The 18,469-nt window shown below is 66.5% G+C and overlaps 3 protein-coding genes across 4 annotated transcripts in view; 2 read left to right on the top strand and 1 right to left on the bottom strand.

The window, feature by feature from the left end:
* Positions 1 to 992: 992 nt before the first annotated feature.
* INAVA (innate immunity activator) lies at positions 993 to 9,349 on the top strand. The gene is made up of 9 exons (XM_032710633.1): positions 993 to 1,118; positions 1,689 to 1,813; positions 2,301 to 2,420; positions 4,184 to 4,388; positions 5,649 to 5,702; positions 6,171 to 6,561; positions 6,989 to 7,060; positions 7,129 to 7,666; positions 8,917 to 9,349. Exons 1-9 carry the CDS (start codon positions 1,046 to 1,048, stop codon positions 9,001 to 9,003), a joined length of 1,665 nt encoding a protein of 554 aa, XP_032566524.1. The 5' UTR covers positions 993 to 1,045; the 3' UTR covers positions 9,004 to 9,349.
* Positions 9,350 to 10,204: 855 nt separating this feature from the next.
* On the top strand, positions 10,205 to 15,026 carry SHISA4 (shisa family member 4). Of its 2 annotated transcripts, XM_032710891.1 has the most exons (6): positions 10,205 to 10,360; positions 10,401 to 10,639; positions 11,735 to 11,906; positions 13,039 to 13,172; positions 14,374 to 14,553; positions 14,647 to 15,026. In XM_032710891.1, exons 2-6 carry the CDS (start codon positions 10,567 to 10,569, stop codon positions 14,691 to 14,693), a joined length of 606 nt encoding a protein of 201 aa, XP_032566782.1. In that variant the 5' UTR covers positions 10,205 to 10,360; positions 10,401 to 10,566; the 3' UTR covers positions 14,694 to 15,026. The 2 variants fall into 2 exon arrangements, with proteins under 2 accessions (XP_032566782.1, XP_032566781.1); XM_032710890.1 differs by having other exon boundaries at positions 10,205 to 10,639.
* Positions 15,027 to 15,260: 234 nt separating this feature from the next.
* The window catches only part of LOC116798437 (collagen alpha-1(I) chain-like), a 3,642-nt gene continuing 433 nt past the window's right edge, over positions 15,261 to 18,469 (bottom strand). The window contains exons 1-2 of the mRNA XM_032710888.1: positions 18,418 to 18,469; positions 15,261 to 16,218 (exon numbers count right to left, since the gene is read on the bottom strand). The exon at positions 18,418 to 18,469 is cut by the window's right edge and continues 433 nt beyond it. Coding sequence (XP_032566779.1) covers positions 15,704 to 16,218; positions 18,418 to 18,469 — 567 coding nt within the window. The 3' untranslated portion in view covers positions 15,261 to 15,703. The remainder of the gene's footprint in view (positions 16,219 to 18,417) is intronic.

Genomic DNA, 18,469 nt, shown 5'->3' with positions numbered 1-18,469 from the left:
CATCCCATCCCATCCCATCCCATCCCATCCCATCCCATCCCATCCCATCCCATCCCATCCCATTTATCCTATTTATCCCATTCCATTTGTCCTATTTATCCCATCCCATCCCATCCCATCCCATCCCATCCCATCCCATTTAACAGATTTATCCCATCTCATCCCATTTATCCTACTTGTCAGATTTATCACATTTATCCCATGCTATGCCATCTCATCCCATTTATCCCACCCCATCCCATCCCATTTATCCCATTCCATTTGTCCCATTTATCCCATCCTATGCCATGCCATCCCATTCCATTTATCAGATTTATCCCATCTCATCCCGTTTATCCTACTTATCAGATTTATCCCATTTATCCCATGCCATCCCATCCCATTTATCCCATTTATCCCACCCCATCCCATTTATCCCATCCCGTTCCGGGGCCGGATTTTCTCTCCCCGCTCCTCCCCCGGTTCAAGCCCAGACCCGCCCGGGCCGGGGCGCGGCAGCGGCAGCTGTGGCGGGGCCCAGGTAAGGGATCCCCGCTCCCCGAGACCCTTGCGACCCCCCCGGGACCTCCTCGAGACCCCCGGAGCCCCCCTGAGCCCCCCCATCCGTGGGGTGCAACGAGCAGCGACTCGGGGAAACTGAGGCACGATGGCACTGGACAGCGGGGGGAGACCCCCCCGCGCCCCCTCCCACCGCTTCACACCCCCCAAGAGTTTGGGGGGCTCTCGGGGTGCCGGGGACCCCCCTTGTCCCGTTCCCACCCCCCGGGAGCCACCAGAGCTCGGAGGGAAAAGAAAGGAAAACTGGGAGAGGCGCCCAGCGAAACCGCCCCCCCGCCCCCCCCCCGCCGCACCCTGAGCACCTTTGACCCCCCCGAGGGTGTCCCCCCCGCGCCAGTCCGCACCCTTTGTTTATGGTAGGACCTACGGGAAGGCAAAGTAAACACAGCCTCGCCTTCCCGCTGGGACCACGCGGGGGGTTTGGGGGTGCGGGGGGGGGCACACATAGGTGCTGCCTCGGGGGGGCTGGGGGCGAGGTGTGTCCCCAATGTCGCCTGCAGGGTGCCGGCACGGAATGGGGGAGGCGAGTGACAACGACAGCGGGATCATGCTGCTCTCGGGTGAGAACGGGGGGCTTTGGGCCCCCCCCCATGGGTGCTCTGGCAGACGTGCCTCCCCCCGGGCTGAGGACGGGGCGCTTGAGCGCGGGGGGACACAGTGGGGACACCCTAAAGCTGCTCGGGGGGGGAGGTTTGGGGTATGGGGGAGACACGGGAGTTGCCTCCGGGTTTGGGAGGGCACTCAAAGGGGGGGTGCCTTGGGCAGGGTTTGGCTCAGCCGGGTTTGGCGGGGGGGGGTGGGGGGTGAGTCAGGATGAAACCTTCCCCCTGTGCCCCCCCTCCCCCGCGGCGGCGGCACGGCTCTGCCGGGGGGCTGGAACCCCCGAGGGTGCTGCTGGGGGGGTCATGGATACCCCAGGGGGGCTGGAACTCCCGAGGGTGCTGCTGGGGGCGTCATGGATACCTGGGGGGGGGGGCTGGAACACCCATGGGTGCTGCTCGGGGGGGGGGTCACGGCTGCTTTTTCCTCCCACCGGCCTTGACACGCACCGATTGCGGGGGCCGGGGGGTGGTGCCCGGGTGCCCCCCGTGCCCTCATGGGTCCGTGCCCTCGTCCGTGTGCCCCCCCAGGCCCGGCCAGCCCGGTGCCCCCCCCGAAGGAGCGGGTACAGGCGGGGCGGCGGCAGCAGCAGGCACTGGAGGCGCGGCTCGAGGGCTGCGTGCAGGAACTGCGACGGCTCTGCCTGCGGGAGGCGGTGAGAGGGGCTTGGGACCCCCGGGGTGACCCCCCTAACCCGAGTTCCCCGGGGTGACCCCCCCCAGCCCTAAGAGGGGCTCAGGACCCCCTATGTGAACCCCCCTAACCCTGAGAGGGGCTCTGGACCCCCGGGGTGACCCCCCCGCTCAGGCCTCGGGGGCACCGCTCAGTGTCCCCACGAGTGGCGCACAGGGACCCGCGGTCCGACCCCACCCCCGAGCACGGAGACCCCCTGCCTGCCCTGTTCCCCCTGCTGCAGTGACACAGCTCAGTGTCCCCACAGTGGCACAACTCAATGCCCCCACTCAGTGTCCCTGTGGTGTCCCCGTGGTGTCCCCACTCAGTGTTCCCACAGTGTCCCCGCTCAGTGTCCCCACTCAATGTCCCCACTCAGTGTCCCTGCAGTGTCCCCACTCAGCGTCCCCATCGTGTTCCAATTCAGAGTCCCCGCAGTGTCCCCACTCAGTGTCCCTGTGCTGTTCCAGGAGCTGACAGGGACGCTGCCCCGCGAGTACCCCCTGAAGGCCGGGGAGAAGCCCCCCAAGGTGCGGCGCCGGATCGGGGCTGCCTTCAAGCTGGATGAGATCGTTGTCCTGCATGGAGTGGTGAGGGGTCTGCGGTGCAAAGGGGAGGGGTGGGGACCCTCCTCATCCCATGCTATCCCATGCCATCCCATGCCATCCCATACTATCCCACCCCATCCATCCCATGCCATCCCACCCCATCCCGCGTCATCCCATCCCACCCCATCCATCCCATACCATCCCTTCCCACCCCATCCATCCCATGCCATCCCACCCCATCCCATGTCATCCCATCCCACCCCATCCATCCCATCCCATCCCATCCCATCCCATCCCATCCCATCCCATCCCATCTCATCCCATCCCATCCCATCCCGGGGATGTGGAAGATGCCCAGGGCTCCCATGAGGATGTCGCTGTCTCGATCCCGTGGGTGGGGGTTCCCAGTGCCCAGGGTGCTGTTGGGGTGCCAGGGTGCCCAGTGAAGGGATGTGTTGGGATTCCAGGTGCTGCGGGTGGATTTGGGATCCCAAACGTGATGGGTGGTGTTGGGGTGCCCGGGGGATGGGAGGAGGTGGGATTCCAGGTGCCATGGGTGGTGCTGGGGTGTCGAGGTGATGGGATGTTTTGGGGTTCCAGGTGCTGTGGACAGTGCTGGGATGCTGAGCAGATGGGATGTGTTGGGGTTCTGTGTGCGATGTCAGCTTGGACGCTGAGGGAGTGGGAAGTGTGGGAGTCCCAAGTGCTGTTGGGATCTCCAGCGGGATGGGAGATGTTGGGGTTCCAGGAGTGATGGTAGTGTTGGGGTTCCAGGCACTGTGGGTGCTGTTGGGGTGCAGAGGTGTTGGAGCTGTTGGGGTTCCAAGCACTGTGGAAGATGTTGGGGTTCCAGGCGCTGTGGGTGATGTTGGGGTGCAGAGGTGTTGGGAGATGTCGGGGTTCCATGTGTGATGGTGGTGTTGGGGTTCCAGGCACTCTGGGAGGTACTGGGCTGTCCAGGTGAGGTGGTGGGAGATGTTGGGGTTCCACAGACGTTGGGGTGCCGAGGGGCTGGGAGGTGCTGGGGTGTCATGGGGGGTGTCACTGTGTTTCCAAGCACTGTGGGTGCTGTTGGCATGTCAGGACGGGTGTCACTGCGGGTGGTGTCGGGGTGCTGAGGTTCTGGGGGGTCTTGGGGTGTCACGGTGGGTTCTGCCACGTTCCCCAGTGCTCTGGGCAGTGTTGGGGTGTCAGAGTGGGTGTCGCTGTGGGTGTGGTTGGGATGTGTTGGGGTCCCAAGTGCTGTGGGAGGTGTTGGGGCACCGAGGTGCTGGGAGATGTTGGGGTTCTGTGCTCGGTGGTGCTGAGGTACTGGGTGCTGTCGGGCTGTCAGGGTGGGGGCTGCCATGTTTCCCGGTGCTGTGGGGGCTGTTGGGGTGTCAGGGTGAGATGATGAGTATTGTTGGGATGTGTTGGGGTGCCGATGGGTGTTGAGGTGATGGAATGTGTTGGGGTGCCGATGTGCTGGGTGCGGTCAGGGTGTCAGGGTGGGTACCACCATGTTTCCCAGTGCTGTGGGTGCTGTTGACGTGTCATGACGGGCGCCGCCGTGTTTCCCAGAGTTCTGGGCAGCGTTGGGGTGTCACGGTGGGTACCACCGTGTTTCCCAGTGATATCGGTGTTGTTGGGGTGCCAAGTGCTCTGGGTGGTGTTGGGGTATCAGGGTGGGTACCACCATGTTTCCCAGAGCTCTGAGTACTGTCGGGCTGTCAGGGTGGGCTCTGCCGTGTTTCCGAGAGCTCCGGGTGATGTTGGGGTCTCACGGTGGGCCCCGCCGTGTTCCTGACCCCCCTCCCCATGCCCAGGACCCCCTGGAGCGGGAGCGGGCGCTGCAGCTGCGGATCGCCGAGGCCTCTCGCCGCCTGTGCCACGAGCAGAACATCGGGCGGCGCCTGCGGAAGAGGCGACAAACGGCGGCGCTGCGGGAGGAGCAGAAGCTGCGCGACCTGGAGCAGGTCCTGAGCCAGCGGCGCCTCCTGACCGGGCAGAGGAACACGGGCACTGCCCACGGTGAGACCCCCGGGACCCTCAGCCGAGGGGGGGGCAGGAAGGAGGAGTGGGGGGCAGCTTGGTGGGGTGTCCCTGGGGAATGCACTCCAGTTCCCCATCCCAATCCCTCTGGATACCCCCCAATTCCTCATCCCTGGTGAGTGCACCCCCCGGATGCCCCCCAGTTCCCCATTCCGAGTGGATACACCCCAGTCCTCCATCCCCAATGAATGCACGCCCCTAGATAACCCCCAAAATACCATCGCTGGGGAATGCACCCAATTCCCTATCCCAACTGAACACACCCCTTGGGTACCCCCCAATACACCATCCCTAGTGCCTGCCCCCCAATTCCCCCCTGGAAACTCCCTGGAATACCATCCCTGGGATGTGCACCCCAACATACCCTCCCTGTGAATGCACCCTGTGGAGTGCACCCCGAAACTTAACCACATTTATAGCACCTCGAATGCACCCCAGTACTTCACCCTATTGATTCCACATCCTGAGAGCACCCCAAAACTTCATCCCCTCAATGCACCCCAGTACTTCACCCCATTGATTGCACCCCTAAATGCACTCCAGTACTTCACCTCACTGATTCCACCCCTTGACAGCACCCCAAAACTTCGCCCCCTCAATGCACCCCAATACTTCACCCCATTGATTGCACCCCTAAATGCCCCCCAACACTTCACCCCTGTTGCTTGCACCTCAGAACTCCCTCTGATCCCCCATCCCCTGCACCTCAAAGGGGGGCAGGATGTGGCCCAGCTGCCGTGTCCCATCCCATGTCCCATCCCGAGCCATTCAGGGGGTCCCCATCCCGTCCCCTCCCAAGGACCGGGGCTGTGGTGGCTCCTTCCCTGCCCACGCCCCCGACGTACCCAGACTGGGCAGGCTGGGATGAGGCTGGGATCGGATTGGGATCAGGCTGGGATGAGGCGGGGAACAGGCTGGGAACAGGCTGGGATGAGGCCAGGAGCAGGTTGGGAGCAGGTTGGGAGCTGCCCGGCTCGGCAGAGCCGGCCCGGCCGGTACCGGAGCATGTCGAGACAGGTGGCGTGAAGGGAGGAAGGAAGGGAGGGGAAGAGGGAGGGAGGGACAAAGGGGGGAGCGGAGCCCCGCGGGGAAGCGCTGGGAGGTGGCGCGGCCGTGGGAGAGTTTGGGCACCGGCGGCAGCTCCGGCTCTGCTCTCATCGTGCCCCCTCTCCCCCGTCCCTCTCTCCCCTGTCCCTTTTCCCTGCCCCTCTCTCCCCTGTTCTTGTCCCGGCCCCGCAGAATTCAGCGGCTCCGAGGAGAGCTCCCTGTCTGACACGGGCCTGCTGGAGGAGGGTAAGGGGGTGGGGGGGTCTGGGCAGACATGGGGGTACCCCCTGTGTGTCCTCTCCATCCCAAACGCTTTACATGTCCCCTGCATCCCATTTCCCTTCTGTCCCCTTCATCCCATCCCTCCCTGTTCCCCTCCACCCCATTCCCCTCATGTTCCCTCTATCCCACCCCTCCCTGTTCCTCTCCATCCCATCCCCCTTGTGTCCTCTCCATCCCATCCCACCATGTATGGCCCCTCCATCCCAATTCCCTGCGTGTTCCCTCCATCCCAACCATCCACCTGTCCCCTCCATCCATCCCTCTCGTGTCCCCTCCACCCATCCCATCCCATCCCATCCCATCCCATCCCATCCCATCCCATCCCATCCCATCCCATCCCATCCCATCCCATCCCATCCCATCCCATCCCATCCCATCCCATCCCATCCCTCCCTGTGTCCCCTCCATCCCAGCACTCCCTCTCTCCCATAGAGGACACACGGCCACCAGGACCTGCCACCCCACGGAGGTCCCCATCCCCTGAGGACGCCACTGAGGAGGAGGAGGAGGAGGAGGGGTCGGGACCACCCCCATCCTCCCCCAACCTCTGGCGGGAGACCAGCCTGGACAGACCCTATGAGAGGGGCAGAAATCCTGGAATAAACCCTGGGAATGGGGAAACCCAGAGCTCCCGGTGCTACCTGGGGTCCCCCCCAGCCACCCCCGGCAGCCCCAACCCTGCAGCCCCCCCGGGGGCCAGGCCAGGGGACCCTCCCTACCGGTTTGTCCCCATGAGGACCCTGGTGCTGTGCCGGCAGGGGGGATCCAGTGCTCCTGGCAGCCCAGAGACACCGGCACGGAGGGGACAGAGCCAGGCCCGGAGGTACGACCTGGGTATGGCAGGGGACATGGGGGAAGGAGGGAGGGGGTGGACTCCGTGGGGAGAGGATGGAGGAGATTCCATGGAGAGGATGGGAGAGATGCCATGGGGAGGATGGAGAGGATCCCATGGAGAGGATCCCGTGGGGAGGATGGAGAAGATACGATGGGGAGGATGAAGCTCAATCCATAGGAAAGAGGATGGAAATAACCCTGTGAAGATGATGGAGCTCAGCCCATGGGGAGGAGGTTGGAGAAAATCCCACAGGAAGGATGGAGATAGCCCATAGGAGGAGGCTGGAGACAGCCCCATGGGAGGCTGGAGCTTGGCCCCACAGGGAGGATGGAGATAATCCCATGGGAGGCTGGAGCTCCAGTGCCATGGGATTAGCTCCACTCTCCTCCCATGGGGTTCCGTGACCTTTCCTCAGGATGGATCCATGTCCTTCTCCCAGGGTGGATACCTCTCCTTTCCCCAGGATGGATCCCTGTCCCCTCCACAGGTTGGATCCCTGTCCCCTCCCCAGGGTGATCCCTCTCTTTTCCCAGGGTGATCCCTCTCTTTTCCCAGGTTGGATTCGCCCTGGCCACCCCTGGAGCCCCGGGGCCGCCCCCCCGGGCCCCGCCGCCGCCCCCCGCACTGCGCGGTGTCATTCCCACCACCCGCGGGACCCTCGTTCCTCTCGGGATCGGCCGAGAGCATGTCCAGCGTGTCCAGCGCGTCCCGCGCGCCCTCCCCGGGAGGCTCCGGCCCCGACGGGTCCCTCACCGCGTCCCTGCCCCTGCCCGGGCCGCGCCCGCGGGGCCCCCCCCGGGTCCAGCCGCCCCCCCCGGGGCTCCTGTTGGAGCAGGACCTGGCCCCGCTGCGGTACCAGCGCCTCGTGCCCTCCCACTCCCGCATCGTCCGGACCCCCTCGCTCAAGGACTACGGCGGGGCCCGGGGGCTCTCCCGCGCCGCCGTCACCGAGGAACTCCGCTCGTGGCACCAGCGCGCGCGGCTGCGGGGGGCGCGACCGCACTCCCTGGACAGGGAGGGGGCCCTCGGGAGACCCCCCGGAGGGACCCCCGGGGACGGACCCCTCGCCCGGGCCGTGCTCTCGCGAGTCCAGGTAGGACACGGGGGCTGGGGGCGGGGGAGACCCCCGGGGGGCTGCCTTGCGGGGGGGGTCACTCTGAGGTGGGGTCAGGGGATGTCTGGCTCTGGTGGGGTCCCCAGAGTGGATGTGGGGTCCTGAGGGCATCCATGGGGAGGAATTGGGGTCCCACGAGGGTCTGTGGGGCAGGACTGGGGTCCTACAAGGGTCCCTGGGGCAGGATTGGGGTCCCACAAGGGTCCCTGGGGCAGGATCAGGACCTTAAGGGGGTCTCTAGGGTGGGATTGGGGTCCTACAAGGGTCCCTGGGCAGGATTAAGGTCCCACGAGGGTCCCTGGGGCAGGACTGGGGTCTCACGAGGGTCCCTGGGGCAGGATTGGGGTCCCACGAGGGTTCCTGGGGCAGAATTGGGGTCCCACAAGCATCCCTGGGGCAGGACTGGGGTCCTACAAGGGTCCCTGGGGCAGGAGCAGGACCTTAAGGGGGTCCCTGGGGTGGGATTGGGGTCCCAGTGAGTCTCTCTGGTCATACCCAGGGGCCCACCAGCCAGACCCATGGGGGTCCTGGGGGCAGCACTGGGGTACCCCTGGGCAGGAGGGTCCCTACTGACATTTTTGGGGCCAGTCCCCCCCTTCTCCCTGGTCCCACTCTGGGGGGTTCCCCATGGCACAGCAACATTGGGCAAGTGGGGACCTACAGCTGTGCCCCCACAACCCTCACCAGCCTCTGCCCCAGGGGGTGCCAAAGTGCCCCTTTAGAGTCTTGCTCCTGCCCCTGGGACCCACATGGGACCCCATCCTGCTCCAGGAACCCTCTTAAGGTCCTGGTCGTGCCCCAGGGACCATTGTGGGACCCCCGTCCCACCCTGAGAACCGCTTTAGGGTCTTGGTCCTTCCCCAGAGACCCTCGTGGGACCCCAATCCTGCCCCAAGGACCTTCCTGGGACCATGGTCCTGCCCCAAGGGCCCTTGTAGGACCCAGTCCCACCCCAGGAGCCCCTTTAGGGTCTTGGTCCTTCCCCAGAGACCCTCGTGAGACCCCAATCCTGCCCCAAGGACCTTCCTGGGACCGTGGTCCTGCCCCAAGGGCCCTTGTAGGACCCAGTCCCACCCCAGGAGCCCCTTTAGGGTCTTGGTCCTGCACCAGGGACCTGCAGGGACCCCAGTCCTGCTCCAGGGGGGGTGCCCTGGGGGGTGCCCAGCACAGGGTGAGGTACCCAGTACAGTGTGGGGTGCCGGCACCCACGTGCTCCCCGTGCTCCACAGGCCCCCCCTGTGCTGCGGCGCTCGGTGCCCGGGGTGCCCGTGCAGCTCTATGTGCCTGAGAATGGCGAGATCGTCACACAAGTGTGAGCAGAGCCCCCAGCCCGGGCTGGGGGGCACAGCCTGGCTGGCCCAGGGACCCCCCACCCCGATGTGGGGACACGGGGGGGAGGCACAGTGGGGTGGCACGGACTGGCCCCCACCCCGCGTGGCCTCAGTGGCACCGGCACCGCAGTGCTGATGGTGACACTGGTGACACTGTGACCCCGGTGCTGATGGTGACACTGTGACCCCAATGCTGATGGTGACACCATCACCCTGATGGTGACAGTGACACCTTGACCGTGGTGCTGATGGTGACACTGTGACCCCAGTGTCACCACGATCCTCAGTTTGGGGTTCTGGTCTCTAATAAAGGTGGGGTTTTGGGATGTGTCACTCTCGAGATGTGTCACCTCTGTGTCCCCAGCCCTGTCCCCAGCCCTGTCCCCTCCTGGGATCCCCGTCCCTGGGGACAGTTGGTGCTGCCAGGTTGGGGCTCTGGGATTTTGGTCTCTAGCTGTGCTCACGGCAGTGGAGGGATGCCCCCCGTGCCAGGGGGGTGCCCCAAGTGCCAGGGGGGTTCCCCAGTGCCCAAGGGGGTGTCCCAGTGCCCAGGAGGGTGTCCCCAGTGTCAGGGGCATTCCCTAGTGCCCAGGGGGGTGCCCCAGGTCCAGCTGTGCCCACCCAGCACCCAGTGAGCGTGGTTGGAATGGGGGGCTGGGAAAGGGGGCTCAGGGAGGGGAAGGGGTAGAGGAGAAGGATGGGGGGCAGGGATGGGGGGCAGGGGAGGGGGGCAAGGGGATGGCCAGGAAGGGTGCAGGGGATGGGGTGCAGGAAAGGGAAATAAGGGGTGCAGGGGTGGGATGGGGTGGGAGAAGGGGTGCAGGGAAGGGATGGGTTGCAGAGGAGGGAAATAAGGGGTACAGGGCTGGAGTGGGGTGGAGGAGGGATGATGGGAGGGGAACTGTTGGGGTGCAGGGGGTAGGGAAGGGGTTGGCTGCAGGAAATGGTGTGGGGGGAAGGGGTGCCCGTGAAAGGACGGGGTGCAGGCAGAGGAGAGACACGGGGGGCGGGGGAATGGCGGAAGGTGCCGGACGGACCACTCAGGGCATCTCTTCATTCCCCGGCCGCGCCCGGCGCCGGCGGGGCCGCTCCTCCCGCCGGGGGCGGGCGGGGGCCGGTGGCTGCGGCGGGGGGCAGTGCCGCGGGGAGGGGACATCGGGCACGGACCGACCGAGCGCCGCCGGCTGCAGCGTCACTGCGGGCCTGCGCCCGCCCCGCGCCGGGGGGCACCGGCAGGCACCGGGAGGCACCGGGAGGCACCGGGGGACGCTCGGAGCAGCACTGCGGCACCGGGAGACAGCGGCACCGGGAGGCACCGGGCGGCACCAGGGGACACCGGGAGGCACCAGGAGACACCGGGAGGCACCGGGAGTCATCAGGAGACACCGGGAGGCACCGGGAGGCATCAGGAGACACCGGGAGGCACCGGGAGCGTCCCCGTGGCCCCGGGAGGAACCGGGAGGCACCAGGAGAGGCCCCGGTGCCGCAGCGCAACCTTCGCCCCCGCCCCGGGCAGTGCTGAGCGGGGACAGCGGGCCCGGCCCCGCGATGGGGCCCGGTGGCCCCGGGGGCGGGTGGCCCCTGGCCAGGACCCTGCTGGTGGCTATGGCCACCTCGATGGGTGAGACATGGGGGCCCGGGGAGGGGAGCCCGGTGCCACCCTGCGATGGGACGCGGTGACACCGCCTGTGACCGAGGGTTCCCGCTGGGGGGGACCCAGGGCCATCCCCCTGACCGGGGGGTCCCGCTGAGGCCACCGGCCGTGATCGTCACTCACCACACGCGGCCCCTTTCACCCTTTCACCAACGTGCACCCCCGGGCTCTGTGTCCCCCACGAAGAACAACCCCCCATTTCCCATTTTCGGGGTCCCCGGGAGCCGCAGGTCCCCGGGAACAGTGGGCACGGGGCCGGGATACCCATCCCGGGGGATTTGGGGCGTTCCCACGCTCGCTCCCCCCGTGCCTCAGTTTCCCCACTCGGGCCTGAGCTGCCGGGGGCGCTTTTTGGTGTGCGCGGCCCCCTGGGAGATCCCCACGGGAGGAAAGAAGCCCACGGCCGCGGCTCCCCGCCCGCTGTCCCGGCACCTCCCGCCGCCCCCGGGCCTGGATCCGTGGCTATTTCTGGGAAAACAGGTGGCTCCGGCCAGAAATAGGACGGGAGGTGCCACTGGAGCATCCGGGAGGGGGGACGGGGGGGCTCAGGGGACCGGAGGGGTCCCGGAGCTGCGTGGCATGGAAAGGAGTCTGCAGGGGGGTGGGGCAGGACAGAGTGTGGGGGGGTGCACAGGGATGGGAGGTGGGGGGACAGAGGGCCACGTTTTGGGGGTCCGTGGGGCAGGAGGGAGGGGTCTGTGGGGCAGGATGGAGCGGAATATTGGGGGTACATAGGGGAACAGTTTGGGGGTCCATGAGGTAGGAGGGAGGAAGGTTTTGGGGGTACGTAGGGGCACAATTTGGGGGCCCGTGGGGCAGGATGGAGCAGAATATTGAGGTCACATAGGGGCACATTTTGAGGGTCCCTGGGGCAGGATGGACTGGAGCCCAGGGGTGGGCACAGGGCAGGATGGACCGGGGTGCAGGGGGAGCAGTGGCCCAGGACACGGGGGGGACCAGGCTGTGCCACGTGGGGCCGGGGTGTGTGTGGCGCTGCCGGTGCCGCCGGGGCGGGGGGTGGCCGGGTGGCCCGAGGCCCCGGTGACAGGTGACCCTCCGCAGTGGCCGGGGGCGAGGACTGCCTGTGGTATGTGGACAGGAACGGCTCGTGGCACCCGGGCTTTGACTGCGAGTTCTTCACCTTCTGCTGCGGCACCTGCCAGCAGCGCTACTGCTGCAGGGACCCCCTGCGACTGCTCACCGAGCGCCAGCAGCGGCACTGCCTCGCCCTCAGGTGCCACTGCGGGGGCACGGGGGGGCACCCCCGGGGCTCTGGGGGCTCCTACTGGGCGCTGGGACTGGGTACTGGGCATTGGAACTGGGGGGCTGGGTGCTGGGGACTGTGAGTGGATGTTGGTGCTGAGGGCTGGGACTGGGTGCTGGGCACTGGGACTGGGTGCTGGGTGCTGGTACTGGGTGCTGGGCACTGGGACTGGGTGCTGGGTGCTGGTACTGGGTGCTGGTGCTGGGCATCGGTCCTGGGGAGCAGTACTGGGTGCTGGTCATGGGGCAGTGGTGCTGGGTGTTAGTGCTAAGCACTGGGCACTGGTACTGGGTACTGGATGGTGGGCATTGGGCGCTGGACATTGGGTGCTGTACACTGGTGTTGGGCACTGATACTGGGCAGGGGCACTGGGTGCTGGACACTGGGCACTGGGTGCTGGGCATTGGGCAGTGGTGCTGGGTGCTGGGCAGTGATGCTGGGTGCTAGGCACTGGTACTGGGTCATTAGGCCCTGGGCACTGGTACTAGGCCCTGGACACAGGTACTGGGTGCTGGGCACTGGGCAATGATACTGGTCACTGCTACTGGACATGTATACTGGGTACTGGTCACTGGTACTGGATGCTGGGCCCTGGGCACTGGACACTGGCTGCTGAGCACTGGTACTGGGCACTGGTACTGGTTGCTGTGCACTAGGTGCTGGGCACTGGTACTGGGCACTGCTACTGGGTGCTGACAGTGTCACTGGCCAGTGTAGTGTCACTGGCCATTGGGCACTGGTACTGGGCACTGGGCACTGGCAGTGTCCATGGCCAAGTGTCCCTGGTACTGGTCACTGTCACTGGTACTGATCACTGGTCACTGGGTGCTGACAGTGTCACTGGGCAGAGTCAGTGGGCAGTGTCCCTGGTCACTGGTCTGTCACTGGTCTGTCACTGGTCCGTCGGCGCTGGCAGTGTCCCTGGGCAGTGTCCCTGGGCACTGTCACTGGTCACTGGGCACTGGCAGTGTCCCTGGGCAGTGTCCCTGGGCACTGGGCACTGGCAGTGTCCCTGGGCAACACCACTGAGCACTGGCTGGGGTGGGGGTCCTGGCAGTGCCCCCCAGGCCCCTGTGCCCACGCTCAGGGGTCCCTCCTGCAGCCCCAAGACCATCGCGGGCATCGCCTCGGCCGTGGTGCTCTTCATCGCCATCGTCACCACCATCGTGTGCTGCTTCATGTGCTCCTGCTGCTACCTGTACCAGCGGCGCCGGGCCCCGCCCACCCCCCTGGCAGGTGGGGCACGGGGGTCACGGGAGGCACGGGGGGGCAGGAGGAGGGAGGGGGCTATGAGTGGAGGGTGCAGGGGGGTCCTGGAGGTGCAGGAGGAGGGGAATGGAGGGGAGGGGGAGGAGTGGGAGGAGCAGGAGCCGGGGGGGGCAGGCGGGTCCTGGAGGGGTGGGGGAGGTACTGGGGGGTCCGGGGGAATATCGGGGGGTGCAGGAATGGAGGGCCAGGAATGGGGGATGCATGAAGGTCCCGTAGGTACCCTCATGGGAGGGGAATTGGGGGGCTGGAGGGATGCAGTGGGGATTTGGGGGAGGGGCAGAACAGGGGGCAACGGGGGTGTGGAGGGAGTGTAGGACTGGAGGGGGCAGGAGGAAGGAGGGGGGGTGAAGGAGGGTCTTGGAGGTATGGAGGGAGGGGAATTGATGGGACAGGAAGAGGGGGCTTATGGGGGGGGTGTAGGAGTGGGGAGGTGCAGGAGAAGGGGGGTCCTGAAGGAACTGGGGGGGCTGGAGGGAAGCAGGTGGGACTTGGGGTGTTGAGAGGTCCTGGGGGGGTGGGGGTAGCAGGGATGGGGGGTGCAGGGGGAGGTGCGGGGGGGGTGCAGGAAGGGCCCGGAGGTCCAGGGCGTGGGAGGGAATTGGGGTGTGGGGGGGGCTGCAGGGATGAGGTGGTGCAGGGGTGGGGGGGTGCAGGAGAAGGGGGGTGTATGAGGGTCCTGAAGGAACTGGGGGGGCTGGAGGGAAGTAGGAGGGATTTTGGGTGTTGGGGAGAGGTCTGGAGGGATGTGGGGTGCAGGAGGGGGGGTGCAGGAGGGTCCTGGAGGTCCAGGGGGGCAGAGGGGATTGAGGGGGCCTGGAGGGATGGAGAGGGGAATTGGGGGTGCGGGAGGGTGCAGGGGTAGGAGGTGCAGGGGGGTCGCTGCAGGGACGGGAGGAGGTTGGGAGGGGCTGGAGGGGTGCAGGGGGGTTAGGGTGCAGGAGGGGGGAGCTGCAGGGACGAGGGGGGCAGGAGGGTCCCCACACACGGGGACTTGGGGGGCCGAGGTTGTGGGGCCTGGAGAAATGCAGGAGGGGGGAGATTCGGGCACTGGGGGGTGGGGGTGCTGCTGGTACCACGCCGGTGCCCACCCGCCTCCCGAGGGGCACGGACACCCCCGGGCACCGCCGCGGTGCCCAGGGTGCCGCAGCCCCCCCCATCTCTCCCGCAGGCCCGGAGATCCCCCTGTCCAGCTACCCCCCCGCGGCCCCCCCGGCGCCGTTCCCCGTGGACCCCAAAGGCGGCCCCACGCCCCCCCAGCCCGGCTTCACCCCCATGGCCATGTACCCCCCTCCCGGGCCCGCCCAGTACCCCGTGTACCCCTCGGGGCCCCCCGTCTACAACCCCACAGGTGAGCAGCGGGGGGGGCGCGGGGACACCCCCGTCCCGCGGGGGGGCCCGCTGGGCTGGCAGGGGGTGACCCCCCTGTGTGCTCCCCCCGCAGCACCCCCGCCCTACGCTCTGGCGCAGCCCAGTTATCCCGGAGCCTGAGCCCCCCCGGGGACCCCCGCACCCGCCGCCGGCCAGCGGGGCCGGGCTGGGGACCCCCGGCCCCCCACCTCGAGGCGCTGGGGGGGCGCCCCAGCGCGGGGGGGACGCGGCGGCAGCGGCACAGGGCGGCCCTTGTCCCGCACACTGGGCCCTTTGTGGGGGCCGCTCCCCCGCCTCTGGGTGCCCACGGACCCAGGCACCCGCGGGGGGGTCCCCATGGGGGTCCCCCGAGGGCCGTGCGCCGGTGCCCCCCTGCACGACCACCTCTGGATTCCCCCCCTGGGGCTCTTCGCCCCCCCCCCGGGGTTGGCATTAAACCACTTCTTGTGCCCACGCCGTGTCGGTTTGGTGACTCCGGAATGGGGGGGTAGAACCCCCCCGTCCCCCCCCGGGAGCTGTCAGAGGTGGGGGGACATAAACTCCTTCTGCTCCCGGGGCTTCACCACCTCGGAATGTTGTTGGGACGCGCAGTTCCCACCAAATGAGCCGCTGAGATGAGCCGGCCTGGGAACGCTGCCCCCGCCAGTCCCACCTGAAAATTAGGACACGAAACCACCCCCGGGCACATTTTGGGTGAGAAAACGGTCAATTTAGTGCTGGGAAAGGGGATAATTCCCCCATTCACCCCCCTCTCCTGGTCAGGTCCTCTGGGGGGAAGGGGGGTCACCCCAATGGTTGCTCATGGTGGGATCCACCCCCCCCAAACCATCACCAGGACGAGGGTGGGAGGATATTTGGGACCACCTTTGCTTCCAGTGGGAGGAAAAGCCAGGTGGCCCCCCCGGGGGTGCAACCCCATCCCCCCAAAAACCCCTCGAACATCCTGGGGCTGGGGGAGAGTCGGGGGGGCACCTCCGAGTTTTATTTGAGTGGGGACTGAGGGGTCAAGAAAAAATAATAATAAAAATTAAGAATAAAAGCCGCGAGGTGGGCACTGGATGGGGGGGTGGGGGTGTCCCCGCCGGCCCGGGGGGCACACACAGCCAGCTGCGTGGCGCGGGGGGGTGGGGTCAGGGCCTGGGGACCCCCCTGTCCCGGAGGTAGAGGTCTCGGATGTCGGAGAGGCTGCGGCCGAGCGCTGCCAGCGCCTGGGCGATGCCCCGCAGCACCGCCGTGGTCTCCCGCCGGCTCTCGGCGTATTCCCGGCGGAATTCCCGCATCTCCTGCACCAGCTGCTCGCCGGAGCGCGCCAGGCTCAGCTCGGGGCTCTCGGGGCTCCCGCTCGGCCCCCCCGCCCCAGGAGGACTCTCGGCCCGGTTCAGCCGGCCCGGCTCGGGATCGGGCTCCAGGAGGAGGTTCGGGAGGTCGGAGTCCAGCGGGTCCTGCCGCCCCCCCAGCTCGCCCAGCTCCACTTTGGGGGGCGCTGGGGGCGGGGGGCTTCCGCTCCAGCCCTCGCGGGGCAAGCGCCGCTCGGAGACGCGACCGGGAACGCCGGGAGTGCCAGGAATGCCGGGAACACCGGGAATGCCGTCGGGCTCAGTCTTCACCTCCACCGGCTCCTCCTTCGGTGGCTCCTCCTTGACGCCTGTGGGGGGGAGGGGGAGCAGCTGTGTGATCCTTCCCAAGTGACTGATCCCCTTGTCCCTCCCACGTCCTGGTCCCAGTGTCTCTGTCACAGTCCCCTCTGTCCCTGCCCCGGTCCCTCCCCCCACCTGTACTGGTCCCGGTGTCCCGGTCCTGGTTTTCCCCACATCCTGGTCCCAGTCCCTTCGTGGCTGTGTCTCCCAGTCCCTCCATGTCCCTGCCCTGTTCCCCTGGGTCTGTGTCCCCATCCTGGTCCCCCCTGCCCTAAATCCTCCATGTCCCTGCCCTGAGGCCCCTTGACCTGGTCCCAGTGCACCTGACACTGCCCCCGTGTCCTGTCCCTCCACACACCTGTCCCTGCCCTGATGCCCCCCTGTCCCTGTCCCCCCTGTCCCTGTGCTGGTCCCTGTTCCCCCATATCCCTGTCCCAGTCCCTCCATGTCCCTGCCTTGGTCCCTTGGACCCATGTCCTGGTTCCCCATGTCATGGTCCCATTGTCCCTGTCCTGGTCCCTCCACACCTCAGTCATGGTCCCAGTGTTCCATGTCCCTGTTCCATTCCTCCATGTCCCTGTCCTGTTTCTCTGTGTCTGTCCCTGTGTCCCCTTACATCCTGGTCCTTGTCCCCCATGTCCCTGTCCCAGTCCCTCCACACACCTGTCCTGGTCCTGGTGCTCCCATGTCCCTCACATCCCTGTCCCTGCCTTGGTCCCCTGGATCCATGCCTGGGTCACCCATGTCCTGGTCCCAGTGTCCTTGTCACAGTCTCAGGATCCTCATACATCCTGGTCCTTTGTCCCCCACATCCCTGCCCCAGTTCCCCTTATCCCTGTCCCGCTCCCCTGCGTCCTGGTCCCCTACATCCCTGTCCTGATCCTGGTATCCTCCTGTCCTGGTCCCAGTGCCCCTGTTACTGTCTCTGTCACCCATGACCCTGTCCTGGTCCTCCACGTCCCTGTCCCTCTCTCCTGTCCCTGTGTCCCCCCCCATTTCCCCGTGTCCCTGTCCCAGTTCCCTTGTCCCTGTCCTGGTGCTCTGTGTCCTGGTTCCCTCAGGTCTCAGTTCAGTTCCCCTGTGTTCCTGTCCCTCCACGCACCTGTCCTGCTCCCAATGTCCCTGTGTCTGTGTCCTGGTCCCTCACATCTCTGTCCCTGGTCCCCACATCCTGGTCCCATTCCCCCCTGTCCTGTTCCACCCCATTCCAGGCCTGCAACCCATGTCATCCTATCCCATATCCCCATATCCCTGTCCTTGGCCTGCATATCCCTGTCCTGAGTCCCCATGTCCCTGTCCTGAGTCCCCATGTCCCTGTCCTGGGTCCCCATGCCCCTGTCTCTCCACACCCCTCTCCTGGTCCCAGTGCCCCTGTGTCCCTGTCCTGGTGTCCCATGTCCCTGTCCTGGTCCCCCACATCCTGGTCCTAGTCCCCCTGTATCCTGGACCCAGCATCCCCTCATCCCCATCCCATTCCTCCACATCCCAGTCCCATTCCTGGTTTCCCATGTCCATCTCCTTGTTCCCCACGTCCCTGTCCCTTCACTGCTTCATCTGAGCCCCAGCCCCCCTATGTCCCTGCCCCATCCCCTGGCCCCCATCCCATTCCCGTGTATCCCTGCCCCGTTCCCTCACATCCTCATTTCCCCGTCCCCATCCCATTCCCCCCATCCCCATCCCATTTCCCCCATCCTCATCCCAGTCCCATTTTCATTCCCCTCATTCCCATCCTGTTCCACCGTGTCTCTGTGCCGTTCCCCTGTGTCCCTGACCCATCCCCATCCCATTCCTCCGTGTCTCATCCCCATCATCTCATCACGATCCCATTCCCTCCATTCCCATCCCATTTCCCCCGTCCTCATCCCAGTCCCATTTCCATTCCCCTCGTTCCCATTCCTTTCCCCCTCATTCCTATCCTGTTCCCCCTCATTCCCGTCCTGTTCCCCCTCATTCCCATCCTGTTCCCCCTCATTCCCATCCTGTTCCCCTGTGTCCCTTCCCCGTCCTCTCATCCCCATCCCCTTCCTTCCATCCCCATCCCGTTTTCCCAGTCCCAGTCCTTGTCCCATTTCCTTTCCCCTCGCTCCCATCCCGTTCCCTCTGTCCCCACCCCGTTTCCCCCGTCCTGGTCCCAGTCCCGGTCCCTGTCTCGTCCCCATCCCGTCTCCCCGTGTCCCCCCGTGCCCCCTCCGTGCCGTCGCACCCACCGTGCGGTACCGGTCCCTCCTCTCTCCGCCCGAGGGGTTCGGGGCCGGCCCT

Source organism: Chiroxiphia lanceolata, chromosome 25, assembly GCF_009829145.1.
Source record: "Chiroxiphia lanceolata isolate bChiLan1 chromosome 25, bChiLan1.pri, whole genome shotgun sequence".
NCBI classification, from domain to species: Eukaryota; Metazoa; Chordata; class Aves; order Passeriformes; family Pipridae; genus Chiroxiphia; species Chiroxiphia lanceolata.
The sequence above is the reverse complement of the archived record's forward strand: the minus strand, read 5'-3'. Positions and strand labels throughout refer to the sequence as shown.

Bases quoted from the DNA above. Each gene is read 5' to 3' on its own strand.
- INAVA (XM_032710633.1), top strand. From the start codon at position 1,046: ATGTCGCCTGCAGGGTGCCGGCACGGAATGGGGGAGGCGAGTGACAAC. The intron at 2,421-4,183 runs GTGAGGGGTCTG...CCCCATGCCCAG, and splicing joins TCGTTGTCCTGCATGGAGTG to GACCCCCTGGAGCGGGAGCG. The intron at 6,562-6,988 runs GTACGACCTGGG...ACCTTTCCTCAG, and splicing joins GGACAGAGCCAGGCCCGGAG to GATGGATCCATGTCCTTCTC.
- SHISA4 (XM_032710891.1), top strand. From the start codon at position 10,567: ATGGGGCCCGGTGGCCCCGGGGGCGGGTGGCCCCTGGCCAGGACCCTG. The intron at 13,173-14,373 runs GTGGGGCACGGG...TCTCTCCCGCAG, and splicing joins CCCGCCCACCCCCCTGGCAG to GCCCGGAGATCCCCCTGTCC. The intron at 14,554-14,646 runs GTGAGCAGCGGG...CTCCCCCCGCAG, and splicing joins CCCCGTCTACAACCCCACAG to CACCCCCGCCCTACGCTCTG.